Source organism: Microcaecilia unicolor, chromosome 1 (genome assembly GCF_901765095.1).
Source record: "Microcaecilia unicolor chromosome 1, aMicUni1.1, whole genome shotgun sequence".
Lineage (NCBI taxonomy): Eukaryota > Metazoa > Chordata > Amphibia > Gymnophiona > Siphonopidae > Microcaecilia > Microcaecilia unicolor.
In genome coordinates this window covers 318,952,699-318,975,499 of record NC_044031.1, presented here as the reverse complement: position 1 = coordinate 318,975,499, position 22,801 = coordinate 318,952,699, and the positions used below count along the sequence as shown (strand labels likewise).

The following is a 22,801-nucleotide window of genomic DNA, read 5'->3' as shown; positions in this document are numbered from 1 at the left end:
TCTTTATAAAAATGCTAGGTTTCTGAAAATAGTAAATGCTGTATTAGTTTTGGGAGTATCAGTGTAGAATTCTCTTTCTTCTTATATAAGGATTGCTAATGATTAGTATGGCCTTTTTTGTTGTTGTTGTTGTTATGATTGCAATTTGAATTAACTTTGTATTTTATCTCCTTTGACAGCGCATTGTACCCAATGTGGGATACTAGCGGTCAATAAGTAAGTATTTGATTTGATTTCAACTGGGCTTTTCTGGTTGTTAAACTGGTGCTCAAACCACTAGGCTATGTGTGATATCATGTATTATTTCTGTATTATACTGAAATACTCAGAGGAGCACCTGACGTCCTTAGAGGAGACTCCCTCTTCCACTACCCTTGTTGTACTGTGCTATATTCAATGCTCGTATGAGCTGTGGGTTCTAATCCTGATACTCTTTGTGACCTAACATAAGTTAGTTTGTATTCATTTGCCCTGGATACCCACTTAGATCAATTTAATTCCAAGGCTCGTATTCTACTTAACCTAGGATAAGAGGTTCAAGACAGATCACAATAAAGTAAAAGTTACAATATGCATCATTCAAATAAATTAGGTCATGAACATTCTAAAAATAATTTTAAAAATCTATTAAAACAACCAGGTTTTCAGAGTCCGTCTGTAATATACACAGATGTCATATAACATAACATAATGATAGCTATACTGGTCAGACCAATAGTCCACATTCTCTGTCCATAAAATTGTGCTTGTAAGTTGCGGAAATATAAATGCATCACCATATTTAAATCTTGTTCAAATACAAAATTTATAAGCAAACTGGCAAGATCTGAGACATATTCCTGAGAAGAGTCTACGATAGCAGATACATCTAAATTAGATTGTTCATTGTCAGCCAATACTTTTGTTGATAAGTAAAATACCTTATTAACTGACGGAATTGATTCTGCTGGTAAACTCAAAAGCTCAGTCATACATTTTTTTAAAGGTATCCAATGGCTATATACCCAGAACTTTTGGAATATTAAGTAGCTGAAGATTCAAATGCCTGAAGTTGTTCTCAAATTGTTCCAGCTTATGATGAATCACAATTTTGTCTCTAACCAAAGTCTATACCACTTCTGAATTATCTTTCAAAGACTTTTCCAAAGTCTCAAACCTCTAACTTCTTAAGTTTTGGTAGCAAAATTCCATAAGAAAACTTAAGATTGGAAATATCAGATAAGCAACTAACAATAGTTTATTCCAACTTGGTGAGGAGGCCCCAAATTGCCCCCCAAATCACCTCCCCTGCATGATGCACTGCTCCAGATCCAGGTGTTAAGTCAGTCCGCTAATCCAATGGATCATTGGAGGCCCCCAACATAGAAGTTAACAATCAAACTGGCCTCTCTGATAGAAGAATCCCAGCAGTTCCTTCTGTGGTGTGGGATGCTTCTATCCGGCTTGGGGAGCTGAAGGAGGAGGAGAAGGGTTCCAAGATACACCCGGACTGGACTCACCACTTTCATCCAGAGCGACATGCTCTCAAAAAGGACCTGAAAGCACTAACAAACAGGCTGACGTCCAGTGCTCGCGAGGGCTAACATAAAGCTCACCCCCAAGCAGGTCAAGGTTCCCCCCAACAACGCCTGCAGCAGGGGTCTGGCCTCTGTTACTAGTTCTGGACACAAGCTGGGTAAGAAATCCTTCAATTCAGGGTTGGGACGCCGAAGGCGTAAGAGGCACTAAGCCCATAACAGATAAGGCTCTTACGTTCCCCTTCCATTTGTGTGGCATCATAAGGAAACAAGAAGAATGGAGCTCAAACTACACCAGAGATCAGGACGCCCAGCATGCCACCATCTTATCGTTTTTAAAGATTTCTTATTCGGACACTCCACGCGGCTACAACACTTCCTGATATTTTGCATCCCAAGTGCAAAAAATGCTTGCTTTTTCAAGAATTGGGTAAGGCGTTCCAAAATGGAATAACTATAAATGAAAATAAAATGTTATTCCATTTTGGAACGCCTTACCCAATACAATATGCCGCAAATCTTCCTTTTTCACTTTCAGAAAGAAATTGAAAACTTTCCTGTTTGATGACTGATGATCTGTATGATACCTGTAAAACCCTCTCTGATGGCTAATATTTGATGACTTTATAAAATGGTCATAATTCCATAGATATTGTTGTAACTCTAAGCAATGTGATTAACTGATTTGCTGTAAACCCTGGTGAACCCTTCTAGGGGATGCGGCGGTATATAAACAATAAATTGATATTGATCTCAGCAGGTCTCTGAGGTGGTCTGGGGCTATTAGTATTAGTAAAGTTCCTCTGTGATGGTTATTGCTCATTACTGGTGCTCCACTCTTCCTTGGTCCAATCCCTGTCCTACTGGGGCATGCCTTAATCCCTCTCTGAGCATAGAGGTTCTCATCCAATACACCTGCCAACCAACTTCCCCCTCCCCAGCCATTTGAATTCTCATGATTTTCTCAGTGACTAAGGATATTCATTGTCTCCACTGTATGCAAGCTTTCTCTCATACATATTCACTATGGATATCCTGAAAACCTGACTGACTTGAGGGTACTTGAAGACAGAGTTGAAAACCTGAGTGTTAGAAGGCATATAAATACTAAGGGCCCTGCCTCTCTTGAGAATCTCTATAGCTCTCCCCGCTTCTCTGCCTCTGCTACACAAGATCAAATCTCAGTGTTCTCAACAGGTCAAAAACCATATCAACATATCTGTTCTGCTGACCCCTCCTCTTTCAAAGAATAGCTCTCAATCTACCCTATAAGCTATTTAAAAACATACAAGCATCACCACATTAGTCATAACACATCACAGTACACTGTCATTTTAACAGTATATGGATATGGAAGAAAATCATTGGCTCTCCAGTATTATATGCAGACCTGCATTGTCATTTCACTTTGTCTTAGAATAAGGCTGCCAACTGAATCCAGAATCACAGGAAAGGTTGATTCAGTCCTGGGTTTACCCCACTGCATGCAGGGATTTTTAGCTCCGATTTCCCCATTTCATTCTCTAAGAAAAGCAAGACTACGAGTCCCAGCATGAACTGGGGTAAACCCAGAACTGCATCAACCCTGTACTGTGAACCTGAATCCAGTTGGCAGCCTTAAGAGGAATCGGATGTGTACAGCAAAAAAAAAGTGCTACTTACTGCAGAAAGACCAGGCTCAGCATACTGTTAAAATTACTTAAATGTGTTTATCAGAAAAAAAAACCCAAAACAGATTGTATATTAGGAGCAATTCTGTTAGGAAAACCCAGCAATGGCATTTGACTCAGAGGAAAACCTCACTGCTGAAATGCCCTGGTGTACAGGGACTTCCATATATTAAACAAGAGTGTAGACAAAAAAAAAAAAAAAAGACATTAAAAAAAAGATAATACAAAAACTAGGAAGATCTAAAAATAGTTGTATCACACTCTAGAAGAAAATGCAAGTGTAAAGAAAAATTAGAACTCTTTTCCTGAAAATTGCACTGCACATTCATACGGATAAACTTGCAGATTTGAGATACTGTGGCTTAGCAGGGGATATTGTGTTTCCATCGAAGCATCATGCCTGCACACTGTTTGCTGCTGTCAATGCCCACCAATATGTGTATGTGGTGGTGGTGGTTCAGTGCTGTGAAAGGGCCTATGCTGAACATGCTTGCTAATAACAACATTTAATGAAGCACAGAAGTTTCAGTACCTGAGTTAACCAGCTGCTGTTCCATGACCCCACAGCCCAAGACTTCCATCCATTCTCCCTGGAACTCCATCTCCATCTCAAAGGAAGGATGGGTAAACGGGAAATAGCAGTCCACCCATCTAATCTTCACTCCTGTGATGTTGTTGAAAATAAAAATGAAGGAAAAAGAAATATATAACATTCTTAACGGTTGCCCCTTTACAGCACCTGCCCTTCAGCTAATGACACCAATTACTTGTTTCTAGAGAAAATGCATGGCAAACAAACTTATTTACAACACTTTTGTGCAAGGTAATAAATCTTGAAACAAGTGAAAAAATGGTCATGTCTTTTCTAATAAGAAAAACACTTTGTGCAGTTCAGGCACCCTCTGAAACCAAATCAATCACTTGTCAACTTCTCACAAACATCTGGTACAAAAAGAAAATGAGCCAAGATCATAGGAAAGCAGGCGATTCTGATATTCTCTCTAACTGGAAATGACGAGGAACTCCTTGAAAATGAAGAGAATCAGCCTTTTCCTTTGTGTCATATATTATTAGCCATCACTTTCCTGACCTGATTATACAAATGAGATCTTAAACGGAACCTCTGGAAGGACAGTTTCTCTGAATCAGACATGAATCTTTATAAAAGTGTTTGAGGAAAACTGAGAAGAATCTGACAAAACACCTTAGTAAACCAAGAATTTTCTCCACATTTTAAAAATCATACCTCTAACATGTTGACAATGTGGCAGCAGCTTTTCATAAGCAAATCTAGTAATCTTGTTCATTTTACAGTAAAAAATTGTGACACTTCTCCAGTGGAGAATTTATTCAAGCAGTGCTTTCACTCTCTTCATTTTACTGCTGCTTTCCCAAAGAGGAATCAGACTCATTAAAAACAAACAAACAATGTTTCTGATTCTAGTGGTTTATAAATTGCAAATTTAGGGGTTTGATATTTATGTTAATTCAGTGCTTTGCGAGTGTACTAAAAAATGTGTGTGTATCAATGGTTTTGTGCAGTAAAATTACATTTTAAGGACATTTTGGGAATAATTTTATAAGGAGCTGCCTAGTTTTAGGAACTAAGAACATGCATAAATACTAATATTTTAGGCACTTATTTGTATAAATTATAATAACTGTAATCCCGGTAGCAAACCTTCAGGGGTGGTAGGCTCCCTTTAGCAGTCCACAAACAAAGTCCTTCCAGACAACACACAGCTTTTAGTTCCCAAACAGTTTATTTCCCCTCCTCCACAAAATCTCAGTTCAAGGGGTTAAAGTCCCATTCAGTTTCCAAAATAACGCAAAAGAAAAAAACTTCCCTTTAAATCCAAGTTCTCCCCCAGTTCAACAGCCTGGGTTTCAGTTTTAAAAAGTCTTTCCACTTGGGTGGTTGCAGAATGGCAGTACACCGCCCACAACACAGCTAATTGATTCCTGTGACCACCCACTGCCTTCAGTCCCTGCAACTCTGCCCCAAAGTACAATTACAGTCCATGTCAACTGGCTCCTCCAAACCTGGTGTGTTGGTCTCTCCCCCCTCTCCTTCCTCCAAACACTCCATTAACTCTGCCTCTCTGCTAGGCTGTTGGTTGGAGACCTCCTCCCCCTCCCAGGTGGAAGGAATCTTGTACTGATTTCTAACCCAAGGGTATTGAGCTTTGTCATCCCTGCTCCCCCTTCTGGTCCTTGCCCGCCATAGCAGCTGCTCTTTCCAGTCCTTTTCCCCCTCCCTTTCACGTGGGGGCCATACCGGGTTTTGGGACCTACCACCCCGATCCCTTCTCTCTGGGCCTTGTGGGGAATGTAGTCTGGCCCCATACCTCCTCCTGAGCTGCTTAGACCCTCCAACTTCCTTACAAAATGAAAGTTCACACTTGTCATGACACATACTTTCAATGTGGGTGTGTACAGGGGTAGAGTTTGGGCAGGTCATAGGCGGAGTCCACACTTGCATGTGTAGATTATAAAATTCCTTAATTTACATATGTGTGTGGAAAGTATGCACTAACATTTACACTAGTCCTTGAGCTGGTACATGTGCTAGTATCCCCATACATCTATAATAGTATTTTATAAAGTTGAGTAAGCATACACTTTACTTTATAAATTAGGCATCAAACAGATGTGTGAAAACACAAGTTATCTAGGCACGACTTTTTTATCAATTGTAGAATTTGAGAAAACATATATTCACTCTCTCTCTATTCTCATCATCTCAGGCAAGTACACTCTCCTTGTTCTCAATCCCTCTCATCGACTTCTCTATGTTTCTACTGTCAGACTCAAACTCCAACTGACATTAGGCTTTAAATTTTTGATTCTGGATCTAAAATACTGATATATTTATCAGTAGATCCAAGACAAAGATATGTATATATAAGTATAAAATGATAAATTTACCATGTATTATAATGTTGTTTGTTTGTTTTATTTTGAAGCTGAAGTCAGAATCGGTACATTTTTACTGACTCCATCTTCACCCAAAATTGCTTCTGACTCCAACTCTACAGCCCTGGTCTAAACTCTCCCCCAACCCTACCCCTGAGGAAGCCAGTCAGCTTGAATAAATGTATGTGTACATAAGAGCCAACTCGATGGGTGCTGTGAGTGCTTGAGCACCCCCAATATTGAACAAACTCCTTGACTGTGTCCACGGTGAGATAATTTCTGTTGGGTTTAACATCTCCAATAATTTTGAAAAGTTGACTCCTACATATGTGTATTTAGGATATATGCAAAACAAAAAATGTACACAAGGGCCTTCAAGACTGAAACAATCAGGAATTGTTTATTAAGAAATGACCCAACATGGGCCGTGTTTCAGCAAGAGCTAAAGGCATGATCTTGCTGTAGACTTTCCTGAGGACTTACTGCAGGACTCGATTAAGCCTTCCCAACATTTAGTAGTTATCGGCTAGACAGAGTGAAGACAGATCCCTGAAGCAGGTTACAAAACAAGGACCCTCGTCAGACCTGATTTACAAGCCTCAAGGAAGCTGCACTGGATTCAGCCTACAGTTAAACCCCTGACGCAGGCGGACTCTCACCGAAACAGGGCCCATTTCTGATTGTCCAAGTCTTGAAGGCCCTTGTGTACTTTTTTTTCCTTTGCTTTGGTGTACTCTTGCTTTGCATTGGTTGGTTGTACTCTTGCTTCTCTGTCTTTTGTATATAGGATGTATACACATAGATTTAAGCACATATACCCTGGGCACTTTTACAAAAGTCCATTCTTGCATATACAATGCTATTTTGCCTATGGAAACGCCTTTCAAAGTTACCACTAAATTTCTTACTTAAATATAAGGCCAATGACTAATCTTTTTGAATCAACATACATTTTTCTTGAACTGTAAGCCTTCTGCTGTAATGAAAAGACTTAAAGGAGTTGTGCTTTCTAATTGTAAGAAACCTCATTTTGCCACAAGGTCAGTTTTACAGCAGTAAAGGCACAGAACTCTGAGGAGTATGTTTATTTGTTTGGACTGGGTATTTCCTCCACTTCCTTCAGTTTACCAACTCCATTGAACTCAGAACTGAAATCTGTTTCCTGAGCCTTCATTTGTAACTACCCCAGGAAATTTTCTACTGTTTGATATTCTCTCCCAATATAGTTAAGTCAATGCAGTGACAGTCTTTGTAGGTCATGTAGCAGAGCTCCTTCCAGATATTGCAATTATGGTCACTAAATCTAGCCACTAGATGTAGCTGTAGTATGATGAGTGGGACCCCTCTCCTCCCAAGGGACTGTGAATGCTTCCTTGGAAGTATCCTCATCCCTAGCCAGATGGCTGCCCATCCTTGAGGGCACAAAATTAGACCCAGAAGTCAAAGCCATATCATTCACATGGAAGTTGAGATAGTGGTTAGCAGGCTCTCTGCATTCCATTATTTTTTCCTTTGCTATCTAATTTTTTCCATTTTTAGGTCACCCATCCAGTCTGGTTGGCTCTGGGAGAGTTACAAACACACAAAAAAAAATTCAACAAAGCATAACATTTACCACACACTCCTGTCAGACTTATGAGTTCTTGTACCAAGTAGAGTGCTGCTGAGTCCTGTACTCGGACCAGGTTCTGCTTGGCAGCTGGACAACCCCAGGTGCCAACTGCGCGGACAGCCATTCCCCAGAGGTTGAACCCCTAGGTGCGGGCGGCTTTCAGGACTTATGAGACGGGGCTGGAAGCGGGGCGGTGAACGTATCAGCCAGGCAGGCAGCAGGAAAGAGAATGATCCAGGAACAGGCAATGTCAATAGGCAGGCAGCAGGCAAGAGAGTAATCCAGGTACAGGTAATGTCAATAGGCAGGCAGCAGGCCAGAAAGTAATCCAGGTACAGGCAAAGTCAATAGGCAGACAACAGGCAATCGAGTAATCCAGGCACAGGTAAAGTCAATAGGCAGGCAGCAGGTAAGAGAGTAATCCAGGTGCAGGCAATGTCAATATGCAGGCAGCAGACAGGAGAGTAATCCAGGTACAGGCAAAGTCAATAGACAGGCAGCAGGAAACAAGAGTAATCCAGGTACAGGCAATGTCAATAGGCAGGCAGCAGGCTAGACAGTAATCCAGGTAAAGGCAAAGTCAATAGGCAGGCAAGACAGTAATCTAGGTGCAGGCAATGCCAATAGGCAGGCAGCAGGCAAGAGAGTAATCCAGGTACAGGTAAAGTCAATAGGCAGACAACAGGCAATAGAGTAATCCAGGTATAGGCAAAATCAGCAATGAGGGACAAAATAGAGAAGCAGCAAACAACAGAGCAAAGTAAACACCTACCAAAGTAGAAGCCGAAGCACTGAGGCAGGGAAGGGTTCCACAGAAATAGTGCTGGCATCAGGCATTCACTGGAAACAGCTGAGAAGGAGAGTAGGGGAAGCAGCCAGACATCCAATAGGGAAACAGCAGAGGAGGCAAGGGACAGCCCAAAGGTTAAGGGCTGATAAATGGACAACCAGGACACCAGTCACGGGGAGCCAATCCCCATGGAGCAAGGAGGCGGGGCAGAGATGCTGTTGAAGGGAACCCTGGCCCTACACCGATGGAGGGGGCGCCATTGCCGGCAAGGTGAGGGGCGTGACAACTTCTTAATGCAATTAAGTATCCATATTCATACACTCATACATAATCAATGAATCAGGTAGTCACAGAGTGAAAGCAACCTAGAAATCCTTTCTTTCCCCCCCCCCCCCTCCCAGGGAACCAGCTATCGCTTAATCAAATACCTGAGTAAACAAAAAAGGCTTTGAAAAGCTTCCCAAATGTTAAATGTTCATGAACCAACTTCAGACCTTTTGTATGAGAAGAATTCCAGATGCATGGGTCAGCAAATAAAAAAAATACAGAATTCACTGTATGAAACATCTAACTTCTACACAAGATGAAATAATCACTACATTATTCTGAGATATTGAGGACCATTTAAGAACAAGGTCTATGACTGACACGTTAAATTTAGATTTGAACACTACTGAAATCCAGTGATGGTCTCCAAAGCTGGTGACAGATGATCTCTCAATTTAAGGACAAAGGGCTCTCAAGAAAGGAGTAAATGTACTTTATTATGACCTGATGTTTCAGAATCAAATAATATCTGCCTCAGGCCAAACATTTTTCTTTTCTCTTGGCAGTTTGCTCCACATCAAGAACTCGTGCTCCTATCTTCAGAGTGGACATTCATTGAGCAGAGACAATATTTATTGCGCAACAACAATTTTTTGCATTGAGTGCTGCATATTTAAATTGACCCCAGTGGCAGGCATTACTTGACAACGAAAAACGACCCATGTCGAGTCATTATAAAGCACACTTATTCCTTTCTTGAGAGCCCTTAGTGCTTTCTTTTCTGGACTGCTTGTGTTTTCTACTCTGACCCCCTCCATTGTATGTTGCTCTCAATTTAAGGCTCAGTAAAATTCAGGTAGCTGTGATAAGTACATAAGTACATAAGTACATAAGTAGTGCCATACTGGGAAAGACCAAAGGTCCATCTAGCCCAGCATCCTGTCACCGACAGTGGCCAATCCAGGTCAAGGGCACCTGGCACGCTCCCCAAACGTAAAAACATTCCAGACAAGTTATAGCTAAAAATGCGGAATTTTTCCAAGTCCATTTAATAGCGGTCTATGGACTTGTCCTTTAGGAATCTATCTAACCCCTTTTTAAACTCCGTCAAGCTAACCGCCCGTACCACGTTCTCCGGCAACGAATTCCAGAGTCTAATTACACGTTGGGTGAAGAAAAATTTTCTCCGATTTGTTTTAAATTTACCACACTGTAGCTTCAACTCATGCCCTCTATTATTATTGATAGACTACTTTTCTGTGGTACAGTCAGTGGTTTACAAGGGGCAAGTTTCCAGTTGAATCTATCATCAGTGAGGTTCTGTGTGATTAGTCACGAGTTGGGCTTGGTGAGTAGTCTGTAGCTAGAAGCAATCATGGCTTGGTTGAGCTTGGTGGGGTGTTTGTGGTTTTCTGGGTAAGCTGAATACAACAGGAATCTGATTAGAGCCTGAGCCCATCATAAGGCTCAGGAGGATTAAGCAGAGCAGTAAAGGCTACCTCATGATGCAAAGGAGAAGATATAGGAAGAGATAGAAAGGAAATCCTACAGAAAGGCTTGGCTACTCTTTCGCTAGTGTCATGTTTCTTTGAGTGTAATTCTGGGACAGCGTTTTTGGATCCTCTCGAATGGTAAAGAAGAGTGAGAGCTTTCCCTTGAAGACCAGGTAACATTCCTCTATTGACCTGGTGAGAAGCAATAACTCAGATCAGCTTGTTTATTTTTTTTATTTGTTACATTTGTATCCCACATTTTCCCACCTATTTGTAGGCTCAATGTAGCTTACATAGTACAGGAGAGGCCTTTGCAGGCTCCGGTGTGAACAAATACAGGGTGATGTTGTGGTAAGATTAAGTTCATGTGGCATAGCCACATTAGAGAATCGGAGAACGGAACAGTTGTGTTATGTCCATTACGTGCTTTAGTTTGGTTGTGTTGCAGAGATTAGGCATTTAAATTGGATCGGTAGGGTATGCCTTTTTAAACAGGTTGGTTTTTAGTGATTTCCGGAATTTTAGGTGGTCGTACGTCGATTTCAAGGCTTTTGGTAATGTGTTCCATAGTTGTGTGCTTATGTAGGATAAACTAGATGCGTAAGTTTTTTTTTGTATTTAAGTCCTTTGCAGCTTGGGTAGTGCAGATTTAGACAAGAACGTGTTGATTCAGATGTGGAAGGTGTCTAAAAGACTTAAAAGATAAGTGCATAAGATCCGCAATGGGTATTGAGCAGTAGCCATATGTTTACAATTACATTTTTTGAAAATATTTTGAGCAGTAGCCTTATGTTATACATTATGCAAGGAGTTTTTTTGCCCATGATGATGAGGGACCTCCCTGATGTTGGTGCACAAACGACGGAGTAATCCCTTATAATTGAGGCTTTTTCTCCTTCTATTAAAAAATAATTTAAAAAATATCAATAGAATTCAAGGATATTGTTGTTTGATCACTTCAGGTAATCTCATGGGCGTAGACTGGGGGGGGGCGAGGGGGGCATTGCCCCCCCCCCAAACGACAACAACTCAGTCTTGTTACCCGCAGCGGCGAACTGGCGGGCGGGGCGCCACTCCAGTAGTAAAAGCAGCAAGCAGGCAGGTTCGACTCCGTCCTTCGCTTCCTTCCCTGCCCTCTCAACATCCCGCCCGAAAGGAAATGACATCAGAGGAAGGCGGGACGCAGAGAGGGCAGGGAAGGAAGCGAAGGACGGAGTCGAGCCTGGCTGCTTGCTGCTTTTACTACTGCCGCCTGCCGCCCGTTCGTCGCTGCAACTTCGGGAGTGGCATGGAAGTCTGCTCCTCCTCCTGCTTTTGCCGCCGTCCGTCCCCTTTTTTCCTATATTCTAGCCACTAAAGAGCAAACGTTCTCTTATCAGTATCATATCAGCAGGAAGTTGTGGAGAAGTTTGCATCGCTGCTGCTTTTTTCAGTTGTGTGTGTGTGTAAAAGAGACAAGCACAGTTGTTTGGCAGGGCCGTGTGCATGTGTGAGTATATGAAATATGCACAGTCTTTGCATTTTACATTCTTTCCTGGGGCTCTGTTTGTGTATGGGTAAGTTTTCTGTCTGATTTACTGATTATTTTGTATTGTAATTTTTTGAAATTATAAATAAATAAATAAAAAGCATATTCATTTGAATATATATATATGCAAATGAATATGCTAATATGCCCCGCCCCATCCTTTACCCCCCCAAATGAAACAGTCAAACTATGCTCATGGGTAATCTGCTTTGTGTTCCCTCCATCACAGCTCTCCACTTGTCTCTCTCCTGAGATACAGCATTCAGTTATCTAGGACCTGTAGAATGATCTGCCCACCTCTCTCAGAGCCGACATGTCTCTTCAGTCCTTAAAAACGCTTCTGAAAACTTTCCTTTTTTCCTCCGCTTTTCCTTCTACTTAATTGTCTTAAGTTTGGTCTGTGCCTTACCTTTTGTCTCTGACCCTGCCCTCCCCTTTCTTTCCCCTCCCCCTGCCCCCATCCACAGCTCAGAAAATTTTTGTTTATTTTATACTGTTGTGAACCGCTTAGTTGCCTGTACAGGCTCAATTTGCGATATATCAAATGCCTGGAAATAAATAAATAAATCATGTGCTTCATCAAGGGGTGAGGGTGATGCTGATCAAGGGAGGTAGAGAGCTGCGGATGATTGCATGGTTTACACAGGATGCAGTAACTGGATTAGCAGACAGCACGGATGTACTTACCTAAATGCTATCTGCCAATGCATTTGCCATATTCACATACAGATGTGTATTATGTATATATGAATGTACACACACGTACATATATCATGGAATCTACTGCAAGCACTGTTTTAACAGTATTATCCATATTAATTAATTCACTCTGAAGCATGGGGCAGGGTCCTATCTGTAGAACAGCAATATATTAAAATCTAATCTATTAAAGAAGGACAGTACCTACAGGGTGAAATAATAACTATTATTATGTCCCAGCCTCCCCAGATTCCTTAACTCACAATTAATTTTACATTAAATAAAATACTCATTTTTTATTTTCTTTCCAGTTCTAGTCTCTTCCTCTCATTAGCTTACAGCTCTCAGCTCCCAACATCATCTCTCTGAGAAGCAGAGGGCAAGCGGTTTAATATTATCTAGCCTGAAGTTCCAAAAAATACAACAGAGTCAATATTTGGTTTTTTTTTCATATACTTAGGAATTCTGGGAAATATACTCAATATATTCCCCCAAAAAGGGCTAAAAAGAGTTTAGAAATCTAGAACTGGCTTACATTCTCGATTGCCAGAGGCTATCTGGCAAAATAAGAAAAATATCTCTTTGGAAAATTAAGATAACAAAAATGTTCTAACATCTAAGTTGAAAGAGAAAAAAAACGGATGACCCTGATGGAAGCTGAAACAGTACAACAGATGAAGCTGATTGAGAAGGTGAAATAAGTTAAGATTCAGATGCATCTACGACGCCAGTTCTACTCAGATAGAAAACTAACAGATGTCTTGGCAACAGTGAGTAGTAATTTGTTTTTATAATTTGAGTGTTAGTGCAAAAAAAAAAGTGTAGCTTCATCAGTTTAATATTTAAGAGGGTGCCCTTTTTTTTTGTTTGTTTGTTTAGACAGTAAATGTGTTCGTTGTTGGGGCTGGTTGGAACATGTGTGTGTGGGGGGGGGGGGGGGATGAGGCTTGTGCTGTTGATGATGGTGCAAAGTAAAGAAGTGTATGTTGTATATATGGCTATATACACATATACAAGCAATGCATACCCCGTCTTGCATGCAACACTGGTGCATCTGTATCACTTGCTTTCTCAAGAGTCAGGGATTTACACATGGCCCAATTTCACATCACCACATATGTAAATACTATAATTAATCTCAAGAAGCATCACATAAAATTGGGCACAACATTCCCACAGCACATGCCATTGACTTACCTTGATTTTATAGCCCTCAGAAAAATAAAATATGAGCACAGGATTGTGGGTTGTGTTTTTCAAACTAGGTGCATGCTAAATCCCAAACTTGTTGCCAGAGAAGAAGGTCAAGTCTAGTACTGTAGGAGATTTAAAAAAAATGGGGGGTTGGGCATGTTTCTGGAAAGAAAGCCATTAACAACTATTAGACAGGTTTAGCTGTCTCCATTTCTTACTTCTAGGGATGAGCAACATGGAATGGACTTTCCTATTAGAATAATGCTGGAAACTTTCAAGTGGTCTAGATGGGCCATAGTTAAAAACAGAACACAGGGTTCGATGGATCATTGGTCTGACACCTCTTATTTTGTGCTGTTATGTACAATGAGCAAGTTACTGTCTCCCATTGCCTCAGGCAGGATCATAAGCTCTTTGGGGCAGGGACATATTGTAGCTGAATACTTATCACCACTGTACAGCACTGTATGGAAGAACTTCTATAAATAACACTGGAAAATCGGCACCAAAAAAATAACATGCTAAGCTTAGGTGCCATTTACAGAATACACTTAGCGCCAAGATTGGCGCCTAACTTTAGATGTGAGGATTCACACCAAGTAAATCTTTGCATCTAAACTAGGCATGGATCCACCTTATTTTGTAACAGTGCACATTAAACATAGGAATGTCCATGACCCTCCCATGGCCACGCCCCCCCTCTTTGGAGCCACGTGGATCTCAGCAACTAAAAATGCATGTGTGAATTTCAATTAATGCTAATAATTATTAGCACCTAATTACCTAATTGGATAGCTCCTACTAAAGGCTTAAAAGCAAGAGGGGTCCTTTTACTAAGGTGCGCTGAAAAATGGCTTGCAGTAGTATAGGCATGGGTTTTGGGCGCACGCACCAATCCATTTTTCAGCACGCCTGTAACAAGGCCTTTTTTTTTTGTTTTTGCTGAAAATGGACGTGTAGCAAAATGAAAATTGCTGTGCTTCCGTTTTGGGTCTGAGATCTTCTCACCAGCCATTGACCTAGTGGTAAAGTCTCACGCAGTAACCAGGTGGTAATGACCTATGCGCGCCAAATGCCACTTGGCACGTGTAGCTGATGCACACCAGAAAATAAAAAAATACTTTTTGGGCGCACATAGCAGACGCACGCCAAAAATGGAACTACCACAAGGGCCACACGATAGCCGTGCGGTAACTCCATTTTGGCATGCGCTGGGCGCGTGTAGACACTTACGCAGCTTAGTAAAAGGGTCCCAGAATTTCTTCTTACTTTTGATTGTCATATCTCCAATAGTATGTAGAAGGATGTTTCAGGGTTAAGGACAGGAGGAGTTTTTCTTTTCTTTTTAAGGACTTTCCAATCCTCCACTCATACTGATATAGCAGCAAGACGATTTGCATTACAATAAAACCATGCTCATAAATCAAGGTGCAAGCTATCTGCACTGCATGTCAAATATTCTTTTTCAATGTGTTGCACTGTCATATAAACCTTGTCACCTAAACTACAACAGCAATTTCAGTTCCTAAGATACTTGAAAAATTCAAACCATGAAAAATAAGCCTCTTTGCTGTCAAACCCAGTCTGGGTCAGTAAGTTTAACTTATGAATTTCCAAATACCCAGAATTTTTAAGGCACAGAGAAATACATTTCTGACCATCTGTACTAATGATTTAATCAACAGATAACAAAATGTAAATAGTTCATGTGGAGGGGCATAATCGAACGGGGTGCCCAAGTTTTCCTGGGGACGTCCTTGGAGGACGGCCCCGCGAAGGGGCGGGGAAACCGCTATTATCTTAACAAGATGAGCGGGCATCTTTTGTTTTGATAATACGGTCGGGGACACCCAAATCTCAACATTTAGGTCGACCTTAGAGATGGTCATCCTTAGAGATGGTCGTCCCCAATTTTCGGCGATAATGGAAACTGAGGACGCCCATCTCAGAAACGACCAAATCCAAGCCATTCGGTCGTGGGAGGAGTCAGCATTCATAGTGCACTGGACCCCATGATATGCCAGGACACCAACTGGGCACCCTAGGGGGCACTGAAGTGGACTTCATAAATTTCTCCCTGGTGCATAGCTCCCTTACCTTCGATGCTGAGCACCCAAACCCCACTACCCACAACTGTACGACACTACCATAGCCCTAAGGGGTGAAGGGGGGGCACCTACATGTGGGTACAGTGAGTTTCTGGTGGGTTTTGAAGGGCTCACATTTACCACCACAAGTATAACAGGTAGGGGGGGATGGGCCTGGATCTGCCTGCCTGAAGTGCACTGCACCCACAACTGCTCCAGGGACCTGCATACTGCAGTCAGGGAGCTGGGTATTACATTTGAGGCTGGCAAAAAATATTTAAAAAAATTTTTTTTTAGGGTGGGAGGGGGTTAGTGACCACTGGGGGAGTAAGGGGAGGTCATCCCCGATTCCTTCCGGTGGTCATCTGGTCAGATCGGGCACCTTTTTGAAGCTTGGTTGCAAGAAAAAATGAGCCAAGTAAAGTTGGCCAAATGCTCATCAGGGACGCCCTTCTTTTGTCCATTATTGGCCGAGGACGCCCATGTGTTAAGCACGCCCCAATCCTGCCTTCGCTGTGCTTCCGACACGCCCCCGTGAACTTTGGTCATCCCTGCGACGGAAAGCAGTTGAGGACGCCTAAAATCGGCTTTTGATTATGCCAATTTGGGCGACCCTGAGAGAAGGATGCCCATCTCCCGATTTGTGTTGGAAGATGGGCGCTCTTCTCTTTCAAAAATAAGCCTGCTAGTTGCCCAAGAATGTTTACGTTGGGCAAAAGAATTTTGTGTCTTTTAATGTCAAAACTCATTGACACCATAAAGTCTTAAGCAACTATAAATGATAAAGAAGGCTAAAAGAAAATATGAAGAGAAACTTGCCACAGAGGCAAAAACTCACAGTAACAACTTTTTCAAGTATATCAGAAGCATAAAGCCTCTGAGGGAATCCATGGAACCGTTAGATTATGAAGAAGCAAAAGGGGCACTCAGGGAGGACACGGCCACAGCGCAGAGACTGAATAAATTCTTTGCTTCGGTCTTTACTAGGGTTGCATTTTGATTAAAACTTTTAATCGTGATCAATCGCGCAATTAGATGGGTCATAGACAGCTGTTCATGGGGGGAGGCATAAGGATGAAGTGGGGGGGGGGACACAGGGATGGACTGGGAGGGCATACATTTCCTCTCCCTTCCTACACCCCACACCCATATTAGATGTTGATGGGGATGCCGAAGTCCCTCCAGTCGAAGAAATCCACTGCCAAAGCATCTCCCTTACTCCTTATGCTGTCTCAGGAGCGAGTAAATCAGAGTGGTGCTTCCAGCCAATACCAAATGCATCCCGCTGACTTCCTCACTCTGAGGCAGTATGAGGAAGAAGGGGGTGACTCAGGCAGTGGATTTTTTAAGCTGATGGGGCTTCAGCTACCCCCACCAGCCATTGAACAGGTAATATAGCTTTGGAGAGGAACTTCACCCATTCTCTCTCTGTGTCCCCCTGTGCCTTCACCCATTATCTTATGTGCCCCCTGTGACTTCACCCATTCTCTCTCTCTCTCTCCATGTGCCCCCCCCCCCCCCCCCCCGGTGCCTTCACCCATTTTCTCTCTATCTCTCAAATATGCCTCCCCTCCTGCATTGTCCCTCAATTCTCCCTCGCTTGCCTGCCCATCTCAGCGGCAGTATATTGAAATGCTGCCTCGGTCTGCACCGGGCCTTTCCTTCTGGCTTGGCGTCCCCTTCTGAAAACAGAAAATTGTGACAGAAGGGGTCAGGACAGGTCAGAAGGAAAGGACTGATGCAGGCCGAGGCAGCATTTCAATAGGCTGCCAATGAAGGGCAAAGAGTTACTGCAAGACAAGAAATGAGGTAAACTAGAAGGGAAGGGGAAAGCTGCTGTAGACCGGGAGGGAAGGAAGAGATGCCGGACTGGTCGTGCGGGCATGGGAAGGAGAGAGGTCAATCATTAATCACAATTAATGATTAACACGTTAATTAGTGTTAATTGCGATTAATGTGCAGCCCTAGTCTTTATGGAAGAAGATGTAAGAGATCTACCTGAACCAGAAAACGTTTTCAAGCGTGACGATGCAGAGGATTTGAAAGAAATCTCAGTGAACCTAGAAGATGTACTGAGCCAAATCAACAAATTAAAGTGTGGTAAATCACCTGGATCAGATGACATGCACCCTAGGGCACTGAAAATGTATTGGTTAGATAGACTACGCAAGATGAACAGCATAACACGCTGAACTGGACATGCTCAGATCTCCCTTCCACTTGACTCTTCCTTCAGGATTCCAGGTAATACAAGACTAGCACATGGGAAGTTGTTTCTCAGTACAGACAAAAACAATTGGGAGACCTACTACACTCCCACTGAGGAGATCAAAGAAGCATGGAGAATTTCAGAAAAGCAGAAAACTGGCATACATGTATATGTTGAACATCTGTCATCTACGCCACTAAGTATCTTGGAAGAACAGTGTGAAAGTGTGTGGCTGGAGACAGACGAAAGCATTTAAGAGAGATCAGGCAATCCCTCCCACCCATGACCACCCACGTAATGGAGGCACTACAAAGCTCAGGTAAATTAACTCTGCACAGAAAATAAACATAACGTGATCTAAAAACAATATTTTGAGGATCAGTCTGCTCTTCAGCCTTACGTCTCTGAATGCACATAATGATCTTTGGCCACAGTACCAAAATCAACAATTACAAAGACCAGTGTTCTGTGGTAACGTATTTCCTGGGAATACATATGCCTCATATAAAGAAAGGTGAGTTTATTTTTAAAGTGCTTATGTGTGTGTGCTACCACCTTTTGTCTCTGTCACTCTCTTCCATGCTGCCCTCTTTCTGGTGCCCAGTGAAAGCCTTCTTTGTACAATTGGGGGTGGGGGGAGGGGTGAAGAATGGAGACCTCTGGCAAGTGACTTACTCCTGAGGGGAGCTTCACCTTTTGTGGTGAATAGCCTCCCAAAAGACTCATGGAGACATTTAAATATCAGCAGTGCTCACTGACCACACTAATCTCAGCAAAGACAATTATACTGAGAATCATGCCAGTACCATGAAACCTCATACATGGTGAGATGTGGAGCAATGCTTGAAGAGCCTCTAAGATTTTTCGTAGTTTTGATTGAAGAGATGTTTGTGGTATGAATGGATCTACATAAGAATATGAATGAAAAGGGGTGGAGTCAAGATGACAGCAGTTTAAACACCAACAATGAGTGCTCCCAGTTAACATCTGTATTCTTTCCATTACTGGCAAATGATATTATGCCTAAATGAAAGATTGAGGTTAAGAGTCACAGGAGGAAGCTCCAGTTCCCACCATGGGTATTGGAGGAAATCATAGGCCTAGGTTTTCTGCTATTATGAATTGTACAGTCAGTTAATGAAGGAATGTGGAGGAGTGCGCTTCTCTTTCTCTCAGCTCTGGTCCCGCCCTCATTTCCTGTTTCCGCAAGGGCGGGACCAGAGCTGTGAGAGAGAGAAGGGTCGAGCGTGCACGCCTGTTACCGCTGCTGCGGTTGGCTGCAGTAAACCCGACTTCTTAAGTGAAGTTGACTTTTAAAATGTGGAGGTAGGAGGCCTTGAACTCGAAGGGAGGGAGGGAGGAAGGAAGGAAGGGACAACGACACCCTCATGCGTGTGCCGTCGCGTTCCATTTCTTGGCAACTCTGCAGCGTTCCCTGCTGTGTCCAATAAAGGTGGGTTTCATCTGAATGAAAATCAAAACCATTCGGTTCCATATACAGCTTGTCTGACAAATTGTTTTGGAGACATCTCAACCCATGATTAATAAAATACACACATAGACTTTGCTTCCAGCCCCAGAGAACACATCACAACTCAGCAGTAGTGGGTTTAAGTACTCATAAAAACATAAGTGTTGCCATACTGGGACAGATCCGAAGGTCCATCAAACCCAGTATCCTGTTTCCAACAGTGGCCAATCCAGGTCACAAATACATGGCAAGATCCCAGAACAGCAAAACAAGATTTTATGCTGTTTATCCCAGAATATGCAGTGGATAATGGCCTATGGACTTTTCTCTTACGAAATTATATAAACCATTTTTAAACCCTGCTAAGCTAACTGCTCTGACCATATTCTCTGGCAACGAATTCAAGAGTTTTATTAGTACTACCACTACTACTAATCATTTTATAGCGCTACCAACGTACACAGCGCTGTACACATTATATGCAGGTACTTTCTCTGTCCCTAGAGGGCTCACAATCTAAGTTTTGGTACATGGGGCAATGGAAGATTAAGTGACATGTAAATTCGTTTTAAATTTACTACTTAGTAGCTTCTTTATATGCCCCCTAGTCCTAGTATTTTTAGAAAGAGTAAACAAGCGATTCACATCTACCAATTCCATTCCACTCAGTATTTTATAAACCTCTATCCCCTCAGCTGTCTCTTCTCCAAGCTGAAGAGCCCTAGCCACTTTAGCTTTTCTTCTTAGGGAAGTCGTCCCATCCCCTTTATCATTTTCCCCTTCACTGTACCTTTTCTAATGCTACTATATCTTTTTTGAGATGTGGTGACCAGAACTACACACAGTATTCGAGATGCAGTAGCACCATGGAGGAATACAAAGGAATTATAACATTCTCAGTATTGTTTTCCACTCCTTGACTAATAATTCCTAACATTCTATTTGCTTTCTTAGTTGCCACTGCACATTGAGCACATTTACCTATCAATATTTTTGATAGGTTGCCAAATAGCCACCAGCCTTCATCTCAGCTAGCCATAAATGGTTGAGTTACCAAATATTAGGTACAATTTATACAGATAATAAGTGTTACCTGTATTAGCTGTACCTTATAGCAGCTGAGAACCAGGGATGCCACTGCTGCTCCTTCAAATTTTGAACAAGTCATTGAATTCTCCATTGCCTCAGGTAAAACAAAACACAAAACTAACTTAAATTGTAATCCCTCCAGAGACAGGAAAACATTTACTGTACCTGAATGTAACTTGCTTTGCGCTATTATCCAAAATCCAGTACCAGGCATACTGTGAAGTAATACAAAACACTACAAATGTCACTCAGGATCTACAGGACAATTCTACCATATTATAATAGCAGTAACTTCCAAGAGTCACACAAAAAGGACCTCCCTGGGAAAACACAACACCACAAACACTTTGATGGGTACTATAACATTAATAAAACTAAAGAACGGAAGAAGCTAGATTAGTACAGATCCATCCTGCATAGTCAATGCTACCAGAAAACCATGGGCCCGATATTCAGCTAGCGGCTGTGAGCATTTGCTGACCATCGACAGTTATTCCCAAATATTCAAAGCTGGCCCCTGTCCTGGCTTTCAAAATCTGGTTATTTTTGATCCGGCTAACACATTGCCGCTTAAGCCAATATTCGGCTCTTGAAAGGCAATGGGGTAGCGCATAAAGATTGGACACACTTTTATGCAGTCCCATTTATGCACTTAAACCTGGCTGCTTAAGGGCTGAATAGCAGCATTTAAGTGGTCATGCGCTGACTTCACTCCTGGAATGCTCCCAACATAGTTGGCTCTGAGTTTGGCGCTAACTACAAATTTTAGCAGCACTTAAGCTGGCCAAATGCCACTAAAAATTAGTGGCAAGCCCTGACCAAGCAATTTAACCTGTCAGCAGCCAGTTAAATTGTTTTGAATATGGGCCAGCATGTCTCTTTCATATCCGCAGAACACAAACAAACTCTCACCCAGTATAGAATAAATAACCACAAATTAAAAATATAAATATGAAGACAAATACAAAACAACATATACAGCAACCTTTTCCTACCTGAGCACACAATTGTGGAACGCGCTACCATGGAACTTAAAAACGACCTATGATCTAACCAATTTCCGCAAACTTCTGAAGACCCATCTCTTCAACAAGATATACCACAAAGAACAACAAGTATGAACTCCTAAACATACACCCAGAATTGTCTTTAATAACTGATTGTTAATCTACTATTATGTTCTACTATTATCATGTTACCCAAGATCATTCTGTAATACCAAAAGTATATTTTCTTATGTATTTCCACTATCCATAATATATTGTAAGCCACATTGAGCCTGCAAAGAGGTGGGAAAATGTGGGATACAAATGCAATAAATAAATAAATATTAACCTGAACTCCCAAGAAGCTACAGTGCAACACCAGAGAAAGCGAAAAAGTGATGCACATCCTCCTGTACTGTGCAAAACAAAGATAGCAGAAGTACATTTCAAAAATTGACATTTTCCAATCACTATATTACAAATTAACAAATACAGATAAAAATGGAAAATATGATGATAACATTTATTGGGCTGAATACATTTTTCAGTTAGCTTTCAGAGGCTAAAACCTCCTTCCTCAGGTCAAGACAGTATACTGCTGTTATGGTATTAAAATTAGTTCAAAAAGTTATTAAAATTAGTTCTTTAAAAAGATATCACCTTATTTCCATGTTTTATATTTAACACAGCTATTACACTATTTTATCTTAACCTAAAAGTAAAAAAAAATTTTCTCCCTTTCTCTGGCCACTTATTTTTTTCTAATTGTGTTGATCCCAGTCTCTGGTTTCTGCTTTCTTAATCTTCTCCTTAACTCTCTTGCCAGAATTTCATGTCCATTTATCATTTTTTTCTACTCCTTTTCTTTTCTTTCTTCAGTTAATTTTTTCATCTCTTTCCAGATTTAATTTATTTCCTACTATACAGTCTTCAATGTCTTTTTTTTTGTGTGTCTACCAACAGCTTGACATCTCTTTCCCTCACTCTATCTCTATTTCACTTCCTCTTATTTACTGTGAAACTAGGAAATAAGAGGAAGTGAAATAGAGAATTTGCTTCCCCCTCTCTCCCCCTTCCATCCAGCATCTGCTCTCTTTATTTCTCTCCATCCATCCAGGATCTGCCTTCTGGCCTCTCTCCCTACTTTCATCCAGCATCTGCCCTCTTTCTGCTCCCCCCCTCCATCTGGCATTTGTACCGTCTCTTTCCCCTCTTCCATTCAGCATCTGCCCTCTTTCTCTTACCCTCCCATCCAGTGTCTGCCCTATTTCTC

General features: G+C 41.7%; 1 protein-coding gene across 1 annotated transcript in view; it reads right to left on the bottom strand.

The window, feature by feature from the left end:
• Positions 1-22,801, bottom strand: part of FARS2 (phenylalanyl-tRNA synthetase 2, mitochondrial) — a 1,053,072-nt gene that overhangs the window by 672,529 nt on the left and 357,742 nt on the right. Inside the window, 1 exon segment of the mRNA XM_030208798.1 lies at positions 3,720-3,851. Within this exon segment, the coding sequence (XP_030064658.1) occupies positions 3,720-3,851 (132 nt within the window).